The sequence below is a fragment of the Mobula birostris genome, chromosome 11 (genome assembly GCF_030028105.1).
Source record: "Mobula birostris isolate sMobBir1 chromosome 11, sMobBir1.hap1, whole genome shotgun sequence".
Classification (NCBI taxonomy): Eukaryota; Metazoa; Chordata; class Chondrichthyes; order Myliobatiformes; family Myliobatidae; genus Mobula; species Mobula birostris.
The window spans coordinates 64626354-64651886 of record NC_092380.1 but is presented as its reverse complement, the minus strand read 5'-3'; the positions used below and the strand labels follow the sequence as shown (position 1 = coordinate 64651886).

General features: G+C 41.5%; 1 protein-coding gene and 1 long non-coding RNA gene across 2 annotated transcripts in view; one reads left to right on the top strand and one right to left on the bottom strand.

The window, feature by feature from the left end:
* The first annotated feature begins 6317 nt into the window (after nucleotides 1-6317).
* The window catches only part of LOC140205146 (circularly permutated Ras protein 1), a 77681-nt gene continuing 58465 nt past the window's right edge, over nucleotides 6318-25533 (top strand). The window contains exons 1-2 of the mRNA XM_072272406.1: nucleotides 6318-6459; nucleotides 20482-20593. Of these exons, the coding sequence (XP_072128507.1) occupies nucleotides 20518-20593 (76 nt within the window). The 5' untranslated portion in view covers nucleotides 6318-6459; nucleotides 20482-20517. The remainder of the gene's footprint in view (nucleotides 6460-20481; nucleotides 20594-25533) is intronic.
* On the bottom strand, nucleotides 8281-16448 carry LOC140205520 (uncharacterized). The gene is made up of 3 exons (XR_011887864.1): nucleotides 15918-16448; nucleotides 9235-9492; nucleotides 8281-8379 (listed from the first exon to the last, which is right to left on the bottom strand). It is a non-coding gene; the product is annotated as an uncharacterized lncRNA (long non-coding RNA).

Below are 25533 nucleotides of genomic sequence, written 5' to 3'. Positions count from 1 at the left end.
ATCATTCTAAGAACTATTTCCTGCATTGCCTTCAAGGCAAATATATCCTTCTCTTAAAAAAAAGAGACTAAAGCTGTATTCAAGTATCATGTACCTAAAGCCCTCTTCTCCTACAATCCAACATTACTATTTTAATATTCCATTCCTGTAATGTATCAGCATGGCATAAAACATTGCCTTTTCTCTATACTTATGTGGGTGTTTGTATTGTGATCTTTGTACTGTAGATACAATACGCCTACTTCTCAAGGTAACACTTTCAGAGGTATACAACTTTGCGCCAAGATGTGTAATGTCTAAGTAGTTAGTGTGTTGTGTTATAAATAAATCCTCGCCTCTTCATACTGTATAGGTACATGATCTCAGTATAATATGAACTACCCTACAGATTGGTGAGAATGATCATGGAAAATACTGATGACACTCCTGTGGCAGGTTTTAGCTGAGTTTTGACGTGTTTTAAGCACATTGCACAGAATGGGACAGTGGTAGGTGATAGCATTCTTGATTTACCACCAGGTTTTCAAATTAAGCCCAATAATGAACATTCAATATTCTTACTTTTCTTGTACAGTATACAGTGTTGATTTCTCCTCTCTGTTCTCTGACTAGCACTAAAGATAAATATATATCTTTATTTATCTGTTTAATCGACTTAGTTTTTGTCACATTCATTCAATGCCTTAACTTCACTCTCACTCTTCATCTTTTTCTTTTTCTATTCTTTGCTCTCTTTAACTGTCATCCCTTCCTTTCGTGTTGCTCTGCACCTGTCAGTCTTTCCATTTAACTTCTTTTCTCATTCTCTCTGCCCAGGGCCTTGGTCTCGGACATTTTGTTTTTGTCTCCTCCTCTCCCCTGATCCTTGTGTTCTTGCTGTCTCTTCCAACCACCCCACCAACCCCTACTGACGTCTGCATCCATGTCTTTCTCTACACGGATCGTAAAAAGGACTTTAGTCTCCATGTCCATCTAACATTACTTTTCAGTTGCACTGTGATTTTTGACTTTATTTCCTGTTTCTTTCAACCTTTCCTTTTTCCTCCCTTTGTACCTTTGAGCTTCTTTCCTTTTCACTCACTCAATGTCAGCAAGACCAAGGAGGTGATTATTGACTGCAGGAGGAGGAAATCGGAGGTCCATGAGCCAGTTCTCATTGGGGGATCAAAGGTGGCAGGGGTTGGAAACTTTAAATTCCTCAGTGTTACCATTTCAAATGATCTGTCCTGGGTTTTCATTTCAGTGCCATCACAAAGGAAGCATAGCAACATTGCTACTTTCTTCGTTTCTAAAGATTCAGCATGTCATCTAAAACTTTGACAAACTTCTATAGATGTGCAGTGGAGAGCATGTTGACTGGTTGCATCATGGCCTGGGTATGGAAACATGAAAGACATTGAATGGAAAAGCCTACAAAATATAGTGGATGCAATCCAGTCCATCGTGGGTAAAGATTTTCCCACCATTGAGCACATCTACATGAGGGCTTTCATTGGAATGCGGCACCCAAGTTTTAGGACCTCACCAGCCCATGCGCTCTTCTCACTGCTGTCATCACTAATGAGGTACAGGAACCTCAGGACCCACACCACCAGGTTCAGCAACAGTTATTACCCCTCAACCATCAGGCTCTGGAACAGAGTGGATAACTTCACTCAACTTCACTTACTGATCTGTTCCCACTACCTCTGGACTTGCTTTCAAGGAGTCTTCATCTCATGTTCTCAACATCTATTATTTATTATTTTTTTTGTATTTACTGTGAGTGCCCACAAATATGAATTTCAGGGTTGTCTAGGTAGTTTTACAATACATTTACCTTGAACTTTGAACTTTTTCCTTGAGCAGCTTGGTTTCAAACACTTAATGGATATATGAGAGGAGTTTGTGGGTTTAGGTCATGCTCAAACTTCGTGCTATTCTGTCACGTGGCCCATATCTTCTGTGAGGTCAGACATAGTGATCAGTTGTTACTCTATGTGACCACAGCAATTAGCTGGTGTGAAAATGAGACCTGAGTGATATTTCCATGTAGCTCAGAGGCTGTGGCTGCAATCTCCACCTAGAGTACATTACCCTGGCTAAGGTTATTGCATCTCTAACCACAGCTAACAATATTGGAACTTTCCTATCCAAACTTCTATCTGAGCCTAAGCAAGTGTCATCTGTGTAAATTTTACAATCACACATTAATTTTTCAAAGCTCCCAAATCCTGTGAAAGCTACAAGAGAAAGTCCGTTGAACAATATCTGCCTATTCTTATCCTCTTCCCCAGCAATTTGAACATTACTGGTACGTTTCATTGTGATTAAATATTCTGATGGTCTTCTCTACTCTCTCCTGGGCTTTGAGAAGCCAACAAACACACCCTCTTTGTGCATCCAAAATATTTACTGCTGAGAAAAAGAAACCAGTTGGAAGACGCACAAGTAATCACAAATGGGAGTTTATGAGATGTCGCAGTCTCTGATGTGGACGCTTTAGGGTAGAACTTCATTCTGACTATATGTTGGATGAATTTAGGCAATCAAAGAGAACATGGGATTATTGTAATTATTGCTAATCTTGTTGGGTTGAAAATTCCATTTATTTACACAAACAGTAATTACATTATTTGTTTGAGCCATGTGTAGAGGAAAGATTAGGCCATAATCTGGAATGTTTCATTGTCATAGAGGATGTCTTTGTTGTATTAGAATAGTTTGCCTTGATCAATGACTGAGTTCACAGCAGTACTGAAGTTGGTGTCTCTTTTCAATTAGTGGTTACTGATGCAAGCCAGCACTGCACAACCACACATATGCTGCAAAGCAGCTCTGTTCAGAGAGGTTGTTTGCACAAAGAATTAAAATTCCCAATCGAAGGAACTCTAATGCATCTTCCAGACTTCTGCTCAAGTGCTAGAAAAGATTTTGTGATCTATGTACATTTCATGACAGCCCAGTAGACTGGAGGAAAGGGGGAGAAAAAAACCAGAGGATGCTGGAAATCCAAAATAAAAGTAGAAAATGTTGTGGAGAAGTCGCATCTGTGAAGAGAAAGTTTAAACTTTCAGGTCAAAATCCCTTCAAGAACAGCTGGAGAAGTGTGAGTCGGGGAAGAACAGAGAGGTTGTAGTGAGGAGGTAGAACGGGAAGAGGCACGACTTTGGTAGGGTGGAATCCAAGGCTGTCCAGATGACACCATTGCTCTCGTTGCCATTAAAGGAAAGGAGTGATCTGTCAGGAAGAGTGTACATAGAGTGAAATGAATGAGGGAGATAAGAAATAAACTGAACCTGCTGTAGCTGTAACACCAGACAGCAGATGTTGGGAATCTAAGATAAGAAAATACTGGAAATACTCAGCAGATCAGGCAGCACTTGCAGAGAGAGAAGTTGTTTGAGTGACTTTACATAAATACTGGCCCGTTCTGTCCCAAACAGGAAAACCTGGCTGTCTGAAAGAGGATGTGCTATTTTCCTAGATTACATTGAATTTACTTGGAACCATGCAAACAGAAAGGTCGGAATGGGAAAGAGATAGAAAATTGAAGTGACAACGAATTGAAGTTAGAATGTATACATCTGCAAAGTAGTAACTATTTGTTTTTTTGGTTTCTCCAAACATTGATCACCCAGTCATTTACTTACTGTCCATTATACCACTGGCATTTAGGGCTGCAATGAAAGTCCTCCATCTCTGGAGGTGTTCAGAGCTTCTTTCTTCATTTCAGTAGCTTCCTTCTCGGTTTTCATTACTGTCAGTCATGCAAGTCCCAGGTGGAGACTCAGGAATATCGTTGCACTCAGATGTAGAAAGATTCTTCATTGCTGTTCCGTAACAATTTTGTTTTTCCAGTCAGAGTTGCTAGCCCTGAACTGAACCCCCAAACCTGGAGGATCGGTGGACTACTCTTAGTCTGGCCTCCGCCCTCGGGTGACCCTACCAAGAACTGAAGCATAAAGCCCTGACTCCAGCCAATATAGCTCTCCGGGTCATTGAGACACGCAAGCTTGAAAACCACGGTAAGGTTCTAGTCCACTTGGAAGTCACCACTCAATACATTTCACTAAATGGGAAGAGTGCAAGTGAATCAAGTGGGTCCCCAGAAGGGGAGGGAGGAAAGGACAGGTGTTGCGTTTATGGTGTTTGCTTGGGAAAGTGCTGTTAGAAGGGAGCTGTTGGTAGAGATGAAAAAGATGACTGGAGAATTGCAGATGGAATGGCAGACATCCCACCCTGCAAAAACTCATTTCAGGGAGGTAGCACCATCAATTTCCAGGAGAGGTGGGATGTCTGCAATGGAGTAGCTCCTTAGCAGCTGGCCAGCTAGTTTAAATAACGTTAGCTATGCTAATGAATGAATGACACCTGTTAAACTCACCTCAACATGTCTTTTACAGTCTTAACCCACCATGGGCAATAGAAAAGTCACTGTTGCAAACAGTGCAGCGAGCAACACTGTCATTATTTTTGACCCCTATTAGGCGGGGGTACACTTTAGTGTATTCTGGGGTGATGTACGTTTTATATTTTCGTTTTTTGGAACACTCTGCCATGGCACGCGTGCACTCTCTCTCTCTCTCTCGTGGTCACTCGCTCTCGTGCTCTCTCATTCTCTCTCTCTCTTGCTTTCTCTCTCTCGCTCTCAAAAAAAATTGATTTCCGTGATATTGTATATAATTTGCCGGCATCAGGGAGCCACTATTTATATGCAGGAGACTCCCGGAACTTCCAGGAGAGGTGGGATGTCTGGAATGGTCCCTTAAGAATTTGAAAGGGGAGGGGAAGGGAAGGTATATTCAGTACTGGAATCTTATTGAGGGTAGTGGAAACTGCAGAGGATGATCTATTAAATGTGGAGGCTGACGGAGTAGAAAGTGAAGACAAGGGGAACCCCAGTCCTTGCTTTGGCTGGGAGGAGAGTGAGTGAGAGCAGATGTGTGGGAAAGAGAGACCGAGGTGGGGGAAACTGGAATAATGAAATGGAATCCTCACAAGTGAGTTTAGAAGAGGTGTTGTCAAGGAACAAGGCTGAGAAATGTTTTAGAATGGAACCACTGACTAGAATAAGCAGCAAACTTCCAATCCATAGAGAGGCCATGTGGTTTTGACAACCAGAGAAGACATGGAAGGTTTCTATTTATAGGCCATTCCCGGCTAACTAAGAGATCCTGTTTGTACAAATGTCCTTAAGTCAATTTTGTCCTTAAATCAGAAAATATGTAATAGGCACTCAATATGGTAACCATAGCTCAATAATATTGTAGTGAGTGACATCAGAAACAGAAAACTAAAATAGAGGGAGAGAGAGGGAGAGAGGGAGAGAGGGAGAGGGGGAGAGGGGGAGAGGGGGGGGGAGAGAGAGAGAGAGAGAGACTATTCCTGCTAATCATAGCAACTAACTTGTGTACTTACGTCAGATTTTTAATAATATTATGGGAGCTGTTTCAGTAACCCAGGGACAGCCTGTAATCTGAATTAGATATTTAATGCCCAAATAGTATTTGAGAGATCAGCCTAAGCTTTAGATAACATTTTTTGGAGGTTGAGATAACTTCCTCTATTGAACATATTAGTTAATTAACACTATGTGCATAATTGTTCGTTTAACCAAACCATTTTAAGGAATAAGATTCAGCACATTTGTTCAAAAGCAGCTGTTTCTTGAGTCCATTTGTTAGGATGCAGCATAGCTACCTGGAGGAGATGTTCATTGAAACTCCGCCTTATTTTAATTGGTTGCCAAGAAACAGCTTTCACTGCTTTGTAGGATTTCCAGGGCTGAGCTTTAATTGTTGCTAAAAGATCCATCCTATTTTCTTGAAGTAATTGAAGTTTGTTGTGATTGTTTACAGCTGATTAGTTTGCCAGGCCATTTCAGAAAGTGGTAAAATGACAGCATTATGTAGTAATATGGTTGATTGTTACCCAAACAGAGATAAAGTAGCTTGTCTGTCTCCTCACGGACATTATTAGATGCCATGAATTTGTTTAATATTCACTGTTTGGTATTTTTACTTAATTTATTCTTATATCTCCCAATTCTATAACACAAGCACTGTTATAAGTAAGTCAATTATAGTAATGAACTCTGACTTGGATGGAGATGTATCTTTGTTGACTTAACATGCAAAAATAAAAGCGTGTATTTCATTCAGCATATCTAAAACATCTTATTATCAGCGAATTCTTAAACATTAAACGTGATTATTTCTCATGTAGTTTCCTGTTTACATAACTTACTGAAACCTTGCTCTCTCTGTTTCCTGTGTAGAGCGGAACCAGCTTTTATATACATTTTTTTCTTCACTATAAATAGTTGCTGATGAAGGTTTGCAGATAGTAATGAGTGATTTCCTGTTTCGTTCCCTGTACTTCACCATTCAAAAGGTCCACTGGAGCGATAAGGTTCTCATCACAACGAACATTTGGATTTAACTTGTTATCCTTGGACAAACTTTTCCTTGTTTTCAGGTACAAAAATAATTTATTTGGACTACCTTGTGCCCTTTTTGTTATTAACCTCATCCTTTCTCAATGGTAGAAAAAACTTTATAACTTCTATTAGTGGCACGTGAAAAACTGCAGACAGCAGAGTCACAAGAGATGGCAGATGCTGGAATCTGGAACAACACAAAAAGTTCTGGAGGAACTCAGCAGATCGACTGTCCATTTCCCTCCATAGGTGATGCCTGACCCACTGAGTTCCCTGGCACTTTTTGATTAAACTACAGATTGTGACTGTTTTAATTGTAACCAGAGTGCATATTGTAGAGTTCAACCCTTGAACAGAAGATGTTTTAAGTTGTTTTACTTTAGTGACTGAGCTATAAGCAGTGAAGAACGCTGTATTGATAGACATGCTGTAATTGGGAAGACCCGTTGTGGAGTTCTTAGGAGATATATGTTAAGAAACATCATGTGCCTTAGGCTCATAATGATCATTCTCTTCAATATTTTCACCAAACCCAAGAATGTTTCCTCTTTTATAATGTTGCAGTGTTTCTACAGAACGACTCACTTACTGCCTGTTACGCCACTGGTGTTTAGGGCAGCAATGAAGGTCCTCCATCTCCAGCAGTGTTCAGAGCTTCCTTCATCATGTCAGTAGCTTCCACTCAGTTTTCACTACTGTCAGTCATGTAAGTCCCAGCTGGAGGCTCGGGAATACCATCACACTCAGATGTCAAAGGATTCTTTATTGCTGTTGCCGTAACAACTTTGTTTGACCAGTCAGGGTTGTTAGCCCTGAGCTGAACCCCTGAACCTGGAGGACCGGTGGATCACTATTAGTCTGGCCTCTACTCTATGACCGGTTTGGCATGGGTGACCCTACCAAGAGCTGAAGCGTAAAGCCCTGACCCCAGCCAACATAGCTCAGGCACACAAGGCTCCAAACCCTATGACAAGGTTGTGGTTCTCTTGGAGCACAGAACTACTTAATAGAGAAGTACTTTCATTCATTTTTCTCTGCTGGCATTGCGAACAAGACTTCAGGATCAATGCAGGATCCCTCAATTCCTGTTTCCTAAAAGAGCACCAGAGAATTAATGATTTATCAGGTCTTCTAAGAACTTTATACTGATTTCTGGTTCCTAACTGCTCGCTGTATCTACATATTGACTTTCTGCAGTTTGTGCACAAGCGCATCCAAATCCCTTTGAATCTCAATATTGACTGATTTCTCACTTGAAGTACTTCAAGCATTGTATTCCAATGTGCATTGTCCTATCTAATTTGCAATGCTTTGCATTCTTATCAAAGTCCACATTCCATTCTAGCAATGTATCATCAGGAAACTTGGGATTTAATACACTTGAAAAAAAGTCATGGCCAATATCCTCATGCGAATCATTGTCATGTCCATTACATATACCCTGCGTTCCTGAGAATTACTTCTTTGTTTCTATTATCTGTTTTCTGTTCAATAATAAATCATCAATTCGCGTAAATTCATTTCCCCATCTTGTTCCAGAATTAGCCATATCACCCTGTAACATATAATGAATTCAGCATATTATGAACAATAATGCTGGAGGTTCCTTGGTTTTGAGGCTAGCTGTATCTAATTACTCAATATTAAATCTAAAATGTCATATATTCTTTAACATCTTATCCATTTACTTTATAAATGCCCTTCCTAATTTAAAGATTTTAGCTGTTTTAAAAACTTAATCCATCAGATAATCCATATTAATTATTTTCAATATTGATAGCGCACCTTTTAGCTTTTTCTCAGTAAATGATTACATGCAGGTTTTTCCAATTTGTACTGATTTATTCGCAAACTGCATTTAGTCATTACTGCAACAAGTTACATTGAAGAAAAATCCCGCAATCTTGCCCTACTCGGGAAATTTGAAACCAGTTCCTGATTGGCAGGTCAGGCAACATCTGTAGAAAGACAAACAGAGTTAATGTTTCAGGTATAAAATCATTTCATTTTTATTTCATGTTTTCAGAGTCTGCATCTTTGAGTTTGCTTGGTTTTAAATTGCCGTTTTCTATTAATGTGTTATGCTCAGTCGGAACCTGTTCGGTCAGTGGCGTTCCACCAAGTCTGGGAGCATTCTGGATGGGAATCTCTGTTTCTAGGGACGTTTTTCATAGTTCAGGGCTTCCTCTCAAATAAACTGTGAATATCAAAATTAGAAAAATAAATGGTGGTGGAAATACAGATTTTACAAATAATTGCCGATCGTGGGAAGGTTAGATTAGCATTTTATAATGTTCCCAGCAGGTCTGACTTTATCTCGAAGTGGGTTAACCTTTCACGTTGAATGCTGTCAGACATGGTGTGTTAATCGGTGCTGTGTGGCTGTTCCCTGTATGAACTGGCCGCCATCATCCGAACCACTATACTTAACCACAAAGTTCACGATCTTGCCATCCTCTAACCCTGCACTGTCACGTACCTCCCACCCCCTCTACTTGTGGAAATTCACCACTTTTTCTGCCTCCTTGCGTGTCCAGATCTGAAGTCCTGACGCTCTCCAATTATGGATGTGAGATCAACTACACTGCTTCCCAAATTAAATTTGCATTTTGTCTAGCTACTGAAAACAAACAACGCTGCTCTTTGGGCACCCAAACTTTTTGTGGTTAAGTCTCCATTTTGGCCCCATGTTTCAGTGCAGACTTTGATCACCAGTACATGTAAGCAATGAAAAGCTTTCTCATAGAAGCATCAGAGTCACAAAACATGAGAGGAACAATGTTCTAAAAAATAAATTTTACACGAATTCTTACTCAGACGTTATCTCTTTCTTCAGCTCTTTGACTTCGTCTTCTTTGACCAAACTTCTCTCCAATGCTCCCAGTTGGTTCTGCATCCTTTTATCCCCACACTCCATGTGACAAGTTGATTGACAGCTGTCAGTTTATAGTTTTTACGTTTTCTTCAGCACCACTGCTTTAGGATGGGTGGCCTTGAGGAAATTATTGGTGTCACTGTTCACTGGGTCGGAAATTAATATTTCTCCCTCTCTCACCTCCCTAATTCTTCACCTACAGATGATCAAGTCAAGTCAAGTCAAGTTTATTGTCAATTAACTACATACATTTACATAATGTATCTAACCATATAACCTATATAGAAATGAGACAACGTTTCTCCGAACCAAGGTGTAAAGCACAGTAGTACACGTAACACAAGATAACTTAACGAAGTTAGGGATAAAATCTACAGATGAATCACCCTTAAATAACAAACCAAAGTTCATTAATTAAAATATTGTAAGGTATGGAACAGATTAACCAGTGACACTTTGAATACAATGTGGCAGAGAGGTCAGAAGCCTAATGGCCTGGGGGAAGAAACTGTTTCTCATCCTGACCGTTCTTGTTTTTAATGCACCGGAGTCTCCTGCCTGATGGTAGAAAGTCAAAGGGGATGCTGAATGGATGGGTGGGATCCTTAATAATACTAAGGGCCCTGCGTACGTAGCACTCCTGATAAATGTTCCCCGATGGACGGTAGGGAGACCCCCTATGATCCTCTCAGCTGTTGGAGGGTAAATTAAAGCTAACAAATTCCCTCTTCAAATCCATTTAGCACATGAGCTAGAAAACACAAGTACAATAAGTTTTTTGCTCTGAAATTCGGATCCCAGCCCCCACCCTCTCATTTCACTGCACTTCACATCCCATCTCATCATCTATCTGTCCCTCAAGATAATCTTAAGGGTAAGGGTTACCTCCTGCTCCCTTATTCTTCTCTTTACTATGTATTGGTTTTCCCCCACCCCTACCTTCGCGGTACAAATAAGGTATCATATGCATCACTAAGCTGTCAGAAACATCCCCTAAGTCAGCAGAATGTATTGCATTGTCATCTACCAGTAACCCCACTGCAACATTCGGATCCTGATCCATCAAAACTCAGCTGCCCCACATTTTAAAAAATCTCCAGTCTCTCCCTGATACAGGTTCTCCCATCTCCTCATCCATCTGACCCCCAACTTTATCTCAGGGTAAGGTATGAGCCTTTGGGAGATTAGTGGAATGTATGGGGTTGGATTTACCGGGCTTCAGGCATCTGCTGGATGGAAGGAGGGCATTTCCGTGACCCTTCTCCCCTCATACTCTATCCTTGCCCCCCTCCCACCCCAAGCTGCAATAATTACAGGCTAGTTCAAGCTGAGTAGAGCTTCTGCAGATTCACTCACTCACTGAGCTTGGAATTATCTGCAGACTCGCTCACTCACTGAGCTTGGAATTATCTGCAGATATGCTCGCTCGCTGAGCTTGGAATTATCTGCAGACTCGCTCACTCACTGAGCTTGGAATTATCTGCAGATTTGCACACTCACTGAGCTTGGAAATATCTGCAGATTCGCTCGCTCGCTGAACTGGGAATTATCTGCAGATTTGCTCGCTCACTGAGCTTGGAAATATCTGCAGATTCGCTCGCTCACTGAGCTTGGCTGGTGGCTGCTCTTCCTGCGCCTGCTCACTCTCCCATCACAGCTGTTTTTGTTCAATTTCGAATAGGCAGTTTTCAGGAACAAAACCCCATCATAATTTGAGCACTGTCAGTATCAGGTTGGTTTCTCATCTACAACAAGTTTTCATCCATGTCTTCCCATCAACCTCCTTTTCCCAGCTCCATTTTCTAATATCCTGTAACCGTACACCGTTTCCCAGATCCTTTAATATTTTGACCCTGACTACCCCTATCCACTTGTCCGTTCAACCCAAGGTGGTAGCAAAGGTTTTACTTTACAAAAGCCTCCTCTTGACACTCTGCTGTTTACCCCCCATTCATTTGTCCCAGACACAGAGATACCCTGATTAAACTGTGCATCATGGTTTGGCATTGGCTCATTGATCTTCTGCACTCAGCACCATCTGCAACAACCACCATGAGATATATTCTTTTCATTCATAAGATTCACTGTTAGACTACTATCCATTGCCCCTTTAAATCTGATGCAAGCCTCCATCTTAAATTTCTTTGGCCTGCTTCGATGCGGATGATTGCCTTTAGGCTGTGAGTTCCAGGATCGCAACTCTGTGACAATGAAGGAAAGGTAACTTATTTCCCAATTGGGAGATCATATCACTGGCTGAAATTGGAGATTGTGCTGTTCCTATACTCTTTGTACTCTTTGGAGGTGGTGATCATGGATCGGGGAGATAGAGTTGAAGCAACCTTGTGAGAATGCAACCTGTTCTTGAGTACGTAGTATGGCAAGAGGGAGTGAGTACATAAAGTGGAAGATGGAGTGACGATCAGCCACGTTGTTTTGTCCTGATGAACTCTTGAAGTGAGTTGTCCTCTTAGAACGAAATCTGAGCATCGAAAAGCAGCTTATTTGAGAATAATCTATACTTGCATTGTCTTCCTAGTCACTGAACATAGAGCAGTACAACACAGAAACAGGCCCAAGAGCCCACAATGTGTGTGCTAACCATACTTACTTAGTGAAGCCCATTACCCCTACTAGGGCATAGGTCTCCGAAAGTGGCTCACCAGAGTCTTCTGTACTGGGCCAGTCTTTCAAGTTGTCCAGAGATGTCGCCCATTTCTTGGTGTATCTTTTCTCTCCCAGGGATGAGGTTTTTGAGGCTACTGCTGGTGTTTCTGTAACACTACTTTTGTTTTAATGGATGGGCTTGCAAGCCCCATGCCCAACCCTCCTCCTTTTGCAGCCGGGCTTGGGACCAATTTTTTTCCAGTCCTGCTGAAGGGTTTCGGCCTGAAATGTCGACTGTGCTTTTTTTCCATAAATGCTGCCTGGCCTGCTGAGTTCCTCCAGCATTTTGTTTGTGTTGCTTGGAAGTTGAGCACCTGCAGATCTTCTCTTGTTTGGGACAGTCCATGGCGGAGTTGTGCTAACCATAATGGTCATTTAAACAGCATATCTGCCTGCACATGGTCTATATTCCATGCCTATTCACTTGTCTGCCTAAAAGCCCTTTAAATGATATATTCTTATCTGCTTCCACCACTTCGACGACAGGGACTTATCACTCTCTGTGCTTAAAAAAAGCGTGCCATATAAATCTCCTTTAAACTTTCCTCCTCTCCTCCAAGCTATGCCCTGTGGTATCTGACATTTCCAGCCTATGAAAAAGACTCTGACTAGTTACCTTCTCTAGCCCTCTCATAATTTTATGAACTATCGGCCTTAAAGCTCTCAGGAAAACAACCCAAATTCATCCAATCGTTCCTTATTGCTAAAGCTCTCTATCAAGTTCAGGTTCACTGTTTTCACAGGCACAGGGTATACATGCATTGAAAATTTAGCTTTCTCCAGGAGAAGGTCAGTTTAAGACGAGGACAAACATACGTCAACATAAGTTATGCACAATTTACATATAAACATAACAGCACTAGTGCAAGACAAAGACGAAAATGTAGTCTGAGGTAGTGTTGAGGTGCTTCAGGTCGGTTCAAGAACCTGATGGCAGTGAAAAAGAAGTTGTAGTTGTAGTTGAACCTTGATGTGTGGGTCTATAGGCTCCTGTACCTCCTGCCTGATCATAGCATCACCAAGAGGCTATGGGTGGGGTCATGCCTTCCTGAGACATCACCTCAACAGTGGAGCAAGTTGTACCCTTGATGGAATTAGCAGGGTCCACCACTTACTTTCCTGTGCATTGGAATTTCCACACCAGACCATAATGCAACCAGCCAGAGGGTTTTTTTCTCCTGCCATTCATCTGTAGAAGTTTGTCAGTCTTCGAATACATGCCAAACCTCCTTCAACTTCTAAGAAGGTAGAAATACTAGTGTGCATTCTTCATGATTGTATCAATATGTTGGACCCAGGATAGGTCCTCCAAGAAGTTTAGACGCAGGAACTTGAAGCTGCAGACCTTTCAGTGAGCATGGGTATACGTTCATCTGACTTCCCCTTCCTAAAGTCCACAATCATTCTCTTGGGATAGCTCTCCCTATTTCCAGACAACGTCCTAGTAAACTTCTTCCCTATTCTCTCCAAAGTCCTCACATCCTTCCTGTATTGCGATGGCCAGAACGCATACAAAACTGCAAATGTAGACTTATCAATGTTTTATACAGCTGCAATATGACTTCCTGGCATTTACACTTAAAGCCCTTATCAATGAAGGCAAGCATGCCATATGGCTTTGTTACCATCCTATCCATTTTGTTGCCACTTTCAGGGAACCATGGACTTACATTCAAAGATCGCTCTGCACATCACTGCTCTTGAGGGTTGTGTATTTTACTGCATACACATGAGCTCCTAAAATACAACACCTCACATGTCTCCACATTAAACTCCATCTGCCATATTTCTGCCCACATTTCCAGTTTGCTCAGGTGGGAGTAGATGCTAACCCCAAGAATCTTCAATGAAGTCTCTACCATTGAAGTAAAACTCTCTAGCCTATATGCCCTTCTTAAACAGAGGAACATTATTACTTTTTCTCCAGTCCTATGGGGTACTGCCTGTGTCTAAAGAGAATACAAAGATCTCTGTTAGGGCCTCAGTGATTTCTCTCACCCCTCTCATCATCATTTGAGATCCCATCAGACATCGGAGATTTATCTATCTTAAGGCTGAAGGAAGGTACATGGGAGAAGAGATAGTTGTCTGACTTTCATGTACAAGACATACCCAAGGCAAATTTCTACATTGTCAGGAGAGTGAAATACAGTACAGGAGTTCGTGCTTCTGTTTCATAGCTCCAAGGATGTGGGTTCAATTCTGAGGTCAAATTTTCTCTGTGCATGTTCTCTCTGTGACCACTGGGTTTCCTCCCACATTGCAAAGACATAACAGCAAGTTAAGTGGCTTTTGTCTATTACCCCTTAGTGTAAGTAAATGGCAGAAAGAACGAAAGAAGGAACTGGTGGGCACATGGGAAAGAAAGTAATGGACCTGTGAAGTGCCACGGACGCCTTTCTGTACTGTGACAGACTCAAGAAAATTGATGATGTTGGGGATGGGAACGAAACAGAAAATTCTGGAAATACTCAAGAAGTCAGGCAGCATCTGGGTAAAGAGAAACCCAATTAGTATTTCAGATTGAAGACCTTTCATCAGAACCCTGCCAGTTCCCAGCAAAGAAATCCCATCAGACTTTTCCTCAGTCCCTTACTTCCCTGTACCTCTGCCATTCATTCTCACTCACGCGTGCCCAGAGAAAAATAAGGTAGATGTGAGTTTTGTATCTGCACCAGAAAAGGCTTATGCACTACACCTGGGTATCACTGGGAACTTCAAAGTGTCCCGTTACCAGAGAGCTCAGCTGTTTCTCAAAAGAATGTGGAGTACATCATCAGATTGGCTGAATGCAGTGCTGCAGATGCTTGTGCCTTGATGGGAGCAGACCCTTGTGTGTAGTACCAGAACATACAGGAGATATCTGTGTCCTCTCTCCTTTTTTCTCATCTCCAAGTCAACTTTTTATGTGGCTGTTCTTTGGCTTGAACTTGTTTAAGCCATGTGGCAACCATGAGCTCTACACGCAGATCTCAGCAGGAACTTCACAGCTACTGTTCCTCTGTTAATTTCTATGTGCAAACTGATTTGCAATGTTTTTAAAAGAATTTTGGTCAATGTCACAAATTTTCCCTGTACAACTGACTGGGAGCTATTACTATGCATAGCACATGTTAAACTCAGAGGAGGTAATCCAATTTCTTGACACCTGTCTTTTTACCTGAGTTTATAAATTTCTCCAACCATTGTGAGATTTGATTCTCATGCCTGTGATTAATGAGGCAAGGCCTAGCAGTTGTACTCCAGGAATATGACATATGTATGACCATACTAGTATAAAGCACATCCTGATATTTTCTGTGCTAAATGACTCTGCACGTCACAGTTCCAGACTTCCACCTCCCTCTGAGTGAAATTTATTTTGCTAGCTTACTGTCATTCTCCTAAAATTACCTGAGATCCTTGCCCCCGGTTACTGACATCTCTAATGATAATGGAGCTTTAATTTCGTCATGGCAGCTTCTAAATTTATGCTCCACAACTACCCCTCCCCTACATTGTAAGGAAACAATGCAGTCCTCAAAATTAAAAGCGTTTGGTCTTAGCAGAATTCTCATAAATCTCTTTCGTACTTATTCTAATGGAATTGTGCCCTGCAATATTCAATCATGTCTTTAATTCTCCCTCTGTTCATAATGCGGGGTATGATTTGCCCAGTTCAATTTGGTGCTCTCTCTTTGGTTTATATCTCAATGTCACATTTAATTGGTGATATCATTTGTCCACTGTTGACAACAATCCCAACTTTCCTTTGGCTTTCTCTATCTTTCTGAAGGTTCACACTTTGTAGATGTTTTTTGTTTAAACAATATCTGCATAGGTAACATACATTAGCAAAACTGGCCCAACAAAAATTCTTTATCAGGGCAGTAAGGCTTTTTTTTCTAAAAGATGAAGCAAGGTTGGTGAAAATTCAGAGGAGCACTGTGAGGATACTCAGGAGCCTGTACATACCAGTTACAGACTGTTGTTGTTCGTCCATCGTTGACGTCGATGAGGACCTCGACACCATTATGATGGTGTCGAGTTTAGCGCGTCATTTGGATTTAAGTGAGGGAGAGTTGCGCAAGTGTCAGCCTCACTCTCTCTTCCCAATTCCCATCTGGATCCAGTGGCAAGACAAAGTCTAGATGGCTGGAGATGGGACTAGGTGCAGTGGATGACCAGGATGTCTTCTGTGTCTTGTCGTGCTCTACACGTTCCATGATGCTTGCAGAGACCACCTTCTTGACTGTTGGACCTTCCATGGGTCTCGTCCGCTCAATCCGCCGGAGTCTGTCTTCACATGCTGGGATAGACAACTCCCTATCTCACCGAGGGTTTGAGCCCCGTCGGCTACCCTCACCTGGTTTAGCCGGCTTGTCGAAGCCGTTGCCCAGGGTGTGGCCGCTGTCGCATGCAAACAGCTACGGGGAGCCACAGGTGAGAGCTGAGTGCCAGGTGGGGACCAAAGGTGGACTAACCGCCCTGAAAAGGACGCAACATGTTCCCCCACCAGAGGTGCTACCCCTCCCTGACACCCCATACACCCCAGCTACAGACTACAGATCTTCCAGTTGCTGATACCTTAATCACGGTCAAAAGCCTGAGCTCAGTCAATATTCAAAGGTTCTTGATCAGTGGTCATATTAAAAAGCACTTTGTGGTATCTCATTGTTGAAAAGATGCTTTATTTCTACACTGACAGTTTTAGGCACTTATCGTCCAATGCTCAACATCTGTCATTCAACAAAAATTTGCCTGATATACTTAACAACCTCTCAAAAAACTGAGAGCTTTTTGAATAAATCATTGTCCTTCAGGAAAACATGACCAATTTCCCCCAAACTTTCAATGAGGAAAGATTAAAAGTAATTAATTGATTAAAATAGATTGGGAAATCATAAATGCAAGAGATTCTGTAGATGTTATAAATCCAGAGAAACACATAAGGTCAGGCAGCATCTGTAGAAATGAATAAACAGCCAATGTTTTAGGGAGAAACCCTTCATCAGGACTGGAAAGGAAGGAGGAAGAAACAGGAATAAGAGGTGGGGTGGAGGGGGAAAGAGTTCAAGCTAGAAAGTGATAGGTGAAGGCAGGTAGTTGGGTAGGGGGGTTGAAGTAAGAAGCTGGAGTGTGATAGGTGTAAAGGTAAAGGGTGGGAGAAAAGGAATCTGATAGGAGAGGAGAGGACTACGTGAGAAAGGGAAGGAGAAGGGCAGAGGAGAGAGGTGACGAGAAGAGGAGGTAAGGGGGTGGGGCAGAGTGGGGAATTGAAGAAGAGGGAAGGAGGATTGGGAATAATTGCCAGAAGTAGGAGAAATTGATGCTCATGTCATTAGTTTGGAAGCTACCCAGACGCACAAGGAAATCCTGCTTTTTGCAGATAGAGCGAAGATGCTCGACAAAGCAGACCCCCAATCTTCGTTAGGTATCACCAGTGTAGAAGAGGCCTCATCAGGAGCACTGGATATAGCAAACAACACCAACAGATTTGCAGGTGAGGTTTTCCTCACCTGGAAGGACTGCTTGGGTCCCTGGTGAGGGACAAGGTGAATAAGCAGGTGTAGCACTTCTGCTTTCAGAGGTACGTGTCAAGAGGGAGATTTGTGGGGAGAGACGGATGGACAAGGGAATCGCGGACTGAACAATCCCTGCAGAAAGTGGAAAGTGGAGAGAGGTAAATATGTATTTGTTAATAGGGACCTGTTGAAGATGGCAAATGATGTGTTGGATTTGGAAGGTCATGGGGTTATAGGCAAGGGCACGAGGAACTCTATCCCGATTAAGGTGGCAGGGAGATAGAGTGAGGGAGATGTTCGGGAAATGGAAGAGATACAGGTGAAGGCAGGATCAATAATACAGGAAAGGAAACCCCATTCTCTGAAGAAGGAGTACATCTCTAATGTGCTAGAAAGGAATGCCTCTGCTGAGAACAGATGCAGCGGTGATGAAGGAGCTAAGAAAAGGGATTGGCATTTTTACAGGAGACCGTGGGAAGAGATCTAGTCAAGATAGCCATGGGAGTCAGTAGGTTTATAAAACTTATCAAAAGACAGTTGACAATAGAGTTGAGGTCCATTTTACTTTCTCTTTTTTCTACTTTATCCTGCTTGGTTCAGTCCTTCCCCAGCTACGTTTGTGATACTTCAGATGCTCTTGATCTCCTCAACAGCCTTTAATTTCCTGGTCCGGACCACCTAATTTTCACTATGGATGTCCAGTCCAAGATGGCCTTAAAACTAGCCGCTTCTTTCTCGACAACAGACTCAACCACTTCCCATCCACCACCACCATCCTCCGTCTGGTGGAACTGGTCCTCACACTCAACAATTTCTCTTTTGGATCCTCCCACTGTCTCCAAACTCAAGGTGTAGCCATGGGTACCCACATGGGCCCCAGCTTTGCCTGCCTTTGTGTTGGCTACGTGCAACAGTCCATGCTTTAAGCCTTCCATGCTAATGCTTCCCAACTCCTTCTGTGCTACATTGATGACTGCATTGGTGCTGTTTCATGCACCCCTGCTGAGCTTGTCAATTTCATCAACTTTGCCTCCAACTTCCAGCCTCTCCTTAAATTCACCGTCCATTTCTGACACCTCTCCCCCTGCTTTCAATCTCTTTGTCTCCATCTCTGGAGACAAACTGTCAACTGATATCTTTTATAAAGCTACCAACTTCTTGAAAATAGCAACACAGGTAGATAAGGTGGTGAAGAAGGCTTTCATAGTTCAGGGCATAGAATAGAAAAGTTGGAACATTATAATGGAACTTTATAAAACACTGGAATATTGTGTACGGTTCTAATTGCTACACTAAAGGAAGAACGTGTTTGTGCTGGAGAGAGAGCAGTGGAAATTCACCAGGAATTTCAGCCAATCCACCCAGATTGGAGGACTTTAATTATGGAGCGAGATTGGATTGGCTGGGCTTGTTTCCTGTGGAGTGAATGAGACTGGGGAATGATTTGAGAGAGGTATAAACATTATTGTCATGGTTCCATTTGGTTATTCCCCTTTAACGCTCTTTTCTCCTTGATTATGCCTTAATTTCAGTCATTAGATTTCCAATTGCCGCTAGTTTACTTAACTACAGTACACCTGGTTTGCATCAGAGACTGTGAAATAAGTACGATGGCGTCACTACACAGGTTGCTAGTTTGTTGGTCTATTCTTGTGTGATACTTTGTTCTCTCATCCACTTAGAACCGTTAGTTCTAAGTTTAGTTCCAAGTTCTGCTCTAGTTTCAAGATAGTCCCTGTAGATCCCGTCCCTTTGTCAAGATTCCTCCGGTTTGCTGTTCTACGTTCACGTCTACGCCTGCATCCCCAACTCAGTCGATGTGCCGGTGTCCTGCACTTGGGTTCTCCTCAGTCACCCTGTGCAACAATTATAAAAGCATTGATTAGGGTAGATGGACAGAATCTCTTTCCTGTGAAATAGGTATCAAAAATAAGATGTGAATTTAAGTTGAAAGGAAAGAATTTTGAAGGAGACTTGAGGAGAAAGGTTTTTTTTGAACACACAGGATGGTTGAAATCTGGATTGCACTGCCATTTAAGGTGGTGAAGTCAGGCACAATGACTACATTTAAACAGCAATTTGACAAACACTTAAGCAGACAAGACATAGGAGGATATATATCTAATGTGAGTAAATGGAGTATGTGTAGATGGGCAAAAAGATCGGCATGGATACACAGCTGAAGTATCCATTTCTTTGTTGTCCAACTCCATGACCAATTTAAGACATTTAAAAAGTATTTCTAGTTCTAAAGGACTGCAGAATTCTATAGAGGGCGGTTGCAAAAATGCCGTTGGTATATGTTGGGGATGTTTAATGGTGCATGACTTGTAGAGGTCATCGTTCCAGAACATAGGTGCTGCCAACATTTGCATGACATGATAGACTTGTTTCTAAATGACAAAAGGGAATTTGTTAAGAAAAATATCAAAATGCTCAATCCCTTCTTCATCCAGATGTGCATGGAGTTGTACGACAAAGAAATGGACAATTCAGCTCACAGATCCATGCCAATCTGTTTGCCCATCTACACATAGTCTATTTGTTCACATTAGGTCTGTATTCTCCTCATTTCATGAGTCCTGATGAAAGGTCTTGACCTAAAAAATCAACTGTTTATTCCTCTTCGTAGATGTTGCCTGGACTGTTGAGTTCTTCCAGCACTTTTTACATGTTACTCTGTTCATTTCAATAGCTTTTCTAGATAGCACTTTTGTGAATAAACTTTCATTTAATTTTCTAATGACTCCTAGTTTTCCAGAATGTCCTTGACACATAGTCAACATTCACTTTTCTGTATTAAATTTTTCCCAATTCTCCTCATAATTTTAAAATTCACTTAGATTACCTTTCAGTGGTTTCCTTTCAAAAGGAAACAATCTCTAACATATCCATTTAGTAAGCTGATATTCACCACATTATATAGTCTATATAGTTATATATAGCCAATATAGTTAGCAGTCAAGTCACTTTAGAGGAGTAATTCTGATGTTCATTTTCTTTTCTTTCTTTAGATCACTTTAGTATCAACTGGATGTCCAGCTAAAGTCATGGAATTTGCATGTAGTCACATTGTATACAATTCTCAAAGCGAAACTTCTACAAATAACAGAAAAAGAGAAACTGGTAAGTGAAGACCCAATTGATCACCTAAGGATATTTATTCTAGTCTCTTAATATCTCTGTAGATGAATAAGCTCACATATGATATTAAGACATGTAGATAAGGTGCCTAAGCTTGATCCACTGTGAGGAGAAAGTAGGTGATAACTATTTGTAGGTTCCTGAAATTAATTTGGCATCCTGGGCAGATAGGGAATGAATACTCAGTGATTCGACTTATTGCTTGTCTATTCCATTTTCTTATCAATAACTCACAACTCTGCAGATTATTGGTTGATCTTTTTGTCTTCTGCTTAAGCAGTTCCTTAGGGTTTTGGATGACTTAAGTTCACTCCAGTTCTGTGGGTTCTGAGATGAATGATGAGGCCAATGAGAGACCAGAGCCTCTGCCACAAGGCAGTTGATGTTTGCCGGGGCAGTTGGATCGGTAGTTTGGGAGATGATGTGCTGTTCCATTTTTTACACTAGGCTTCTGTATGCTCTGTATAAACTGGCTCGTGTTTCAAGGTTAATTGTATGCCCCTCCATTCTGACCAGCTATGGTCAGATGAGATTGTCATGTTATTTTTAAGGATATCTTGACAGAGTCGTTGAGTTGTTTCATTTGTCTATCTGGCAATCTCTTGCTGTCATGGAGCTCGGCGTAGAGTTCATGTTGGCTACTGCACATTTTAAAGCTATGAACTGTATTCCGCTGCCATCGAATTATAGAACACTGCAGCACAAAACAGGCCCTTTGGCCCATCTAGTCCGTACCAAACCATTGATCTCCCTAGGTCCATCAACCTGCACCTGGACCGTAGCTCTCTATACCTCTCCCATCCATGTACCTATCCAAATTTCTCGTAAGTGTTGTTGAAATTGACCCTGCATCCACCACTTGCTCATTCCACACTTTCACCACCCTCCTCATTTTCCCCTTGAACATTTCATCTTTCACTCTTAATCCATGATCTCTAGTTGTAGTCTCGCCTACCCTCGGTGGAAAAAGCCTGCTTGCATTTACCCTATCTTCCCCCTTCATAATTTTGTATACCTCTATCAAATCTCCCCTCAGCCTTCTGTGCTCTAGGGGATAAATCCCTAACCTGTTCAACCTTTCCCTAGAACTCAAGTTCTCAAGTCCTGGCAACATCCTTGTAAATTTGTTCTGCACTCTTTCAAACTTATTTATGTAATACGTTCACAGAGGTCACAGGTCACCCTGTGATCTCCACCTCAGAGGTCAACTACAGGGTGAACCCTCGCAAAGTGGCAGGGCCCGGTGGAGTACCTGGTAAAGCTTTGAAAACCTGTGCTAATCAACTGGTGGGGGTATTCAAAGTCGTCTTCAATCTCTCATTGCTTCGGTTGGAAATTCCCACATTCTTCAAAAGGGCATCAATTATACCAGAGCCCAAGAGGGGCTGATGATTCAACCATTGTTGGCACAGTTTCAGATGGTGATGAAAGGGCATACAGCGGTGAGATATATCAATTATTTAAGTAGCGTCACAGCAACAACCTTGCACTCAATGTCACCAAGACCAAAGAGCTGATTGTGAACTTCAGAAAGGGTAAACTGATGGAACACAAACCAATCCTCATAGAGGGATCAGAAGTGGAGAGAGTGAGCAATTTCAAGTTCCTGGGTGTCAGTATCTCTGAGGACCTAAACTGGATGCAACATATTGATGCATCTATAAAGAAGGCAAACAGAGGCTATATTTCATTCAGGGTTTGAGGAGATTTGTTTCAACTAAAACACTCAAAAACTTCTACAGATGAACCGCAGAGCATTGTGACAGGCTGTATCACCATCTGGTAATGGGGGGAGGGGGGTGCTACTGGCAACTGCGCAAGATCGAAGTAAGTTGCAGAAATGTGTAAAATGAGTCAGCTCTATCACGGGTACCAGCCTCTGTAGTATCCAGGACAACTTCAAGGACCGGTGCCTTAGGAAGGTGGTGTCCATTATTAAGGACCCCCAACGCCCAGGACAAGCCCTCTTCTCACTGTTACCATCAGGACACAAGTACAGAAGTCTGAAGGCACAAACTCAGGGATTCAGGAACAGCTTCTTCCACCCTGCTATCCGATTTCTGAATGAACATTGAACCCATGAACACTACCTCACCACTTTTTTATTCATCAACATCATCACCAGGTGCCATGCCCAGTTTGAGCTTTGACTGCCATGGCCCACACACTCCTGTTTCGGGTCAAGTGGATCAATTCACTGGTATTCATTTCCAGTTATCTGGCTGCTGTCTCCATCATCATTTGTCTTTGTCTTCCTCTTGTTTCTTCCCTTCAATCTTTCCCATAATTACCGTGCATTCTAACTCCTCTTTCCTAATCACATGTCCAATGAAGTCATATTGCCTTTTCATGATCTCATACATTATTTCTCTTTTTGAGTTTGCTCTGTTCATGACATCCTTCTTAGATATTCATTTCGTCCATGATATTCTTTTTATCCTCCTCAAAAACCACATCTCTGCTGCTACAATTCATTTCCTCATTTTACTAGATATTGTCCCACATTCTGAGCCATATAACATAACTGGATAAATGTAACATTTCAGTACTCTGAGGTGGGTTGTCATGCCTAGTTTTCTATTACTTTATTTTATTTCTATTTTTTTGCACTACTTATTTAACTTAAGTATTCAATAGACATATTATACTTACTGTAATTCAGTGTTTTTCTCTATATTTATTTATCATGTTTTTCATTGTACTCCTGTTAATGAATTTCACGACATATGCCAGTGACATTAAACCTGATTCTGATTCTCATCTTCCCTGTAGGTAGGTGACCAAAACTGGAAACAATACTCCAAATTGGTCCTCACCAACATCTTATACAACTTCGATATAACATTTCCACTCCTGTACTCAATACATTGATTTTTGAAGGCTAATGGGCCAAAAACTTTCTTTATGACCCTATTTACCTGTGCTGCCACTTTCAAGGAATTATGGATCTGTATTCCCAAATCCCTCTGTTCTACCGCACTCCTTAGTGTCCTACCACTCACCCTGTAAAACCTACCTGGTTGGTCCTCCCAACGTGCAACACCTCACACTTGTCTACATTGAATCCATCCATTTTTCAACCCATCTCACCAGCAGGTCCAAATCCTGCTGCAAGCTTTGATAGTCATCCTCACTGTCCAAAGACAAGTGGCTTCAGCTGCACTGAGAGCTCAATTTGTTTCCAGCTTTGACCTTATCAGTCCATTAGAAGGCAGTGATTAGGTCTTTATACTCTGATGTCCTGCAAGGTGGGTTAGGTCTTTTTTGGGGAACAGGTCAAGTTTTCTCATCTGTTCTATCACTTTGAAAAAAGAAAGTAAAATTACAGCGTCAGTGTTTGATTGGAGAGTAATGTTGATGAAATTATTACACATTTGGAGCTGAGGCCATTAGTGCTGTGGAAAAGTTTCTTATATTTTTATTTCTGCTCACTGAAGGTAAATTTCATCAACGTATGCTGTCTTTGAGAGGCACATTACAAGACTGGAGTGGTCCACATTTTTAGCATTCTCATTATGGACATCTATTGGTAGTAAATGCTATTCTGCACTAGTGGGTGGGGGTTTATAGCATAGCTTTATTTTGAAGTGTTTAGTATAAGGCCCATTCTTTTATATGCTTCAGTGAATAAGCGTCAATAATGATCTGGAACTCATCCTCAACTTTTGCAAAACATCATCTGTATACTTCAGCTCAGTTTCTGGGGTGGAGTAACATTGGATATGCAGAGGGGTTGAACAGTTTCCTATTTGTTATGTAGATGAGCTTCACTCCAATGAGAATATTGTTGGAGGTGAGGTCAGTGTGTGCAGTGAGAAAGTGATTGGGTCTGCGATAGACCAAGTGGTTGAAACTATAGCTTGCATGCCATCATGTAGCAGATCTAGCACGGAGACCAACAGTTGCAGGTAACAAGGCTTGGGCGTGGTATTCCAACAGAGACAAAGGCTTTTCTGAGGACAAGAAAGTATGTATACTGATTGGCATTGCTCCTTATATTTCTTTTGAAACTGAGGCATGATAATGGATCCCAAGATACTCTCCACATAGATGGATATAATCCATGCTATGAATAAGGAAGCAGGCAACAAAATCCAAAGTTCAAAATAAATGTATATATAAATTTTACTATATATTACTTGGGATTCATTTTCTTGCAGGCATTTACAGGGAAAAAGTAACTACAATAGAATTTTCTAAAAACTGTACATGAACAAAGACTGACAAATATTGATCTGCACAAGAAACCAACTGTACAAATAACAATAACACTAAGAACGCGAGATGTGAGGAGTTCTTGAATGATCAGAGAATCAGTTCAGAGTGATGGTAAATTAAGATATCAGTTCCGGCTCAGCAACTGATGGTTGAAGGGTAACAACTGTTCATGAACCTGGTGGTATGGGACCTACGAGCCCTGTACCTCCTGCCTGTTGGTGGTAGCGGGAAGAGGAGAGGGCCTAGAGGTTTTTCAATAGTGATCAAATTGTCCACTGGAGAGAGGCTGCTGAGGAGGACACTGGCAATGGCTTTTCCTTGTGCATTTCGCAAGGAGAACCACTATCAGGTTTCTCTTCTTTTATTTTACAGTATAAAGCTTTCAAAGAAATCACAGTGAAACAATAGCTGTGGGCTGTGCAATTTTTCATGTTTTGTTAATTCTAATTAATACAATGATTAGACGGAATGTAACGACATGTGAAGATAAAGGTTCACTCTCAGTGAACAATAGTGCTTTCAGTGAATCTGAGGACCCAGAGCAAGTGTGAGTATTCAGTGTAAATTATCAATGTTAAAAAAGAGTAGCACTTTCATTACCAGACACCTGAGATTGAGTAGAAATTCTATAGATTTTAAAGTTATGAATTTTTCTCCCTTTCTGAAAAAGAGCCTGAAAGTGGCTTCAACCACATTTGTGAAAG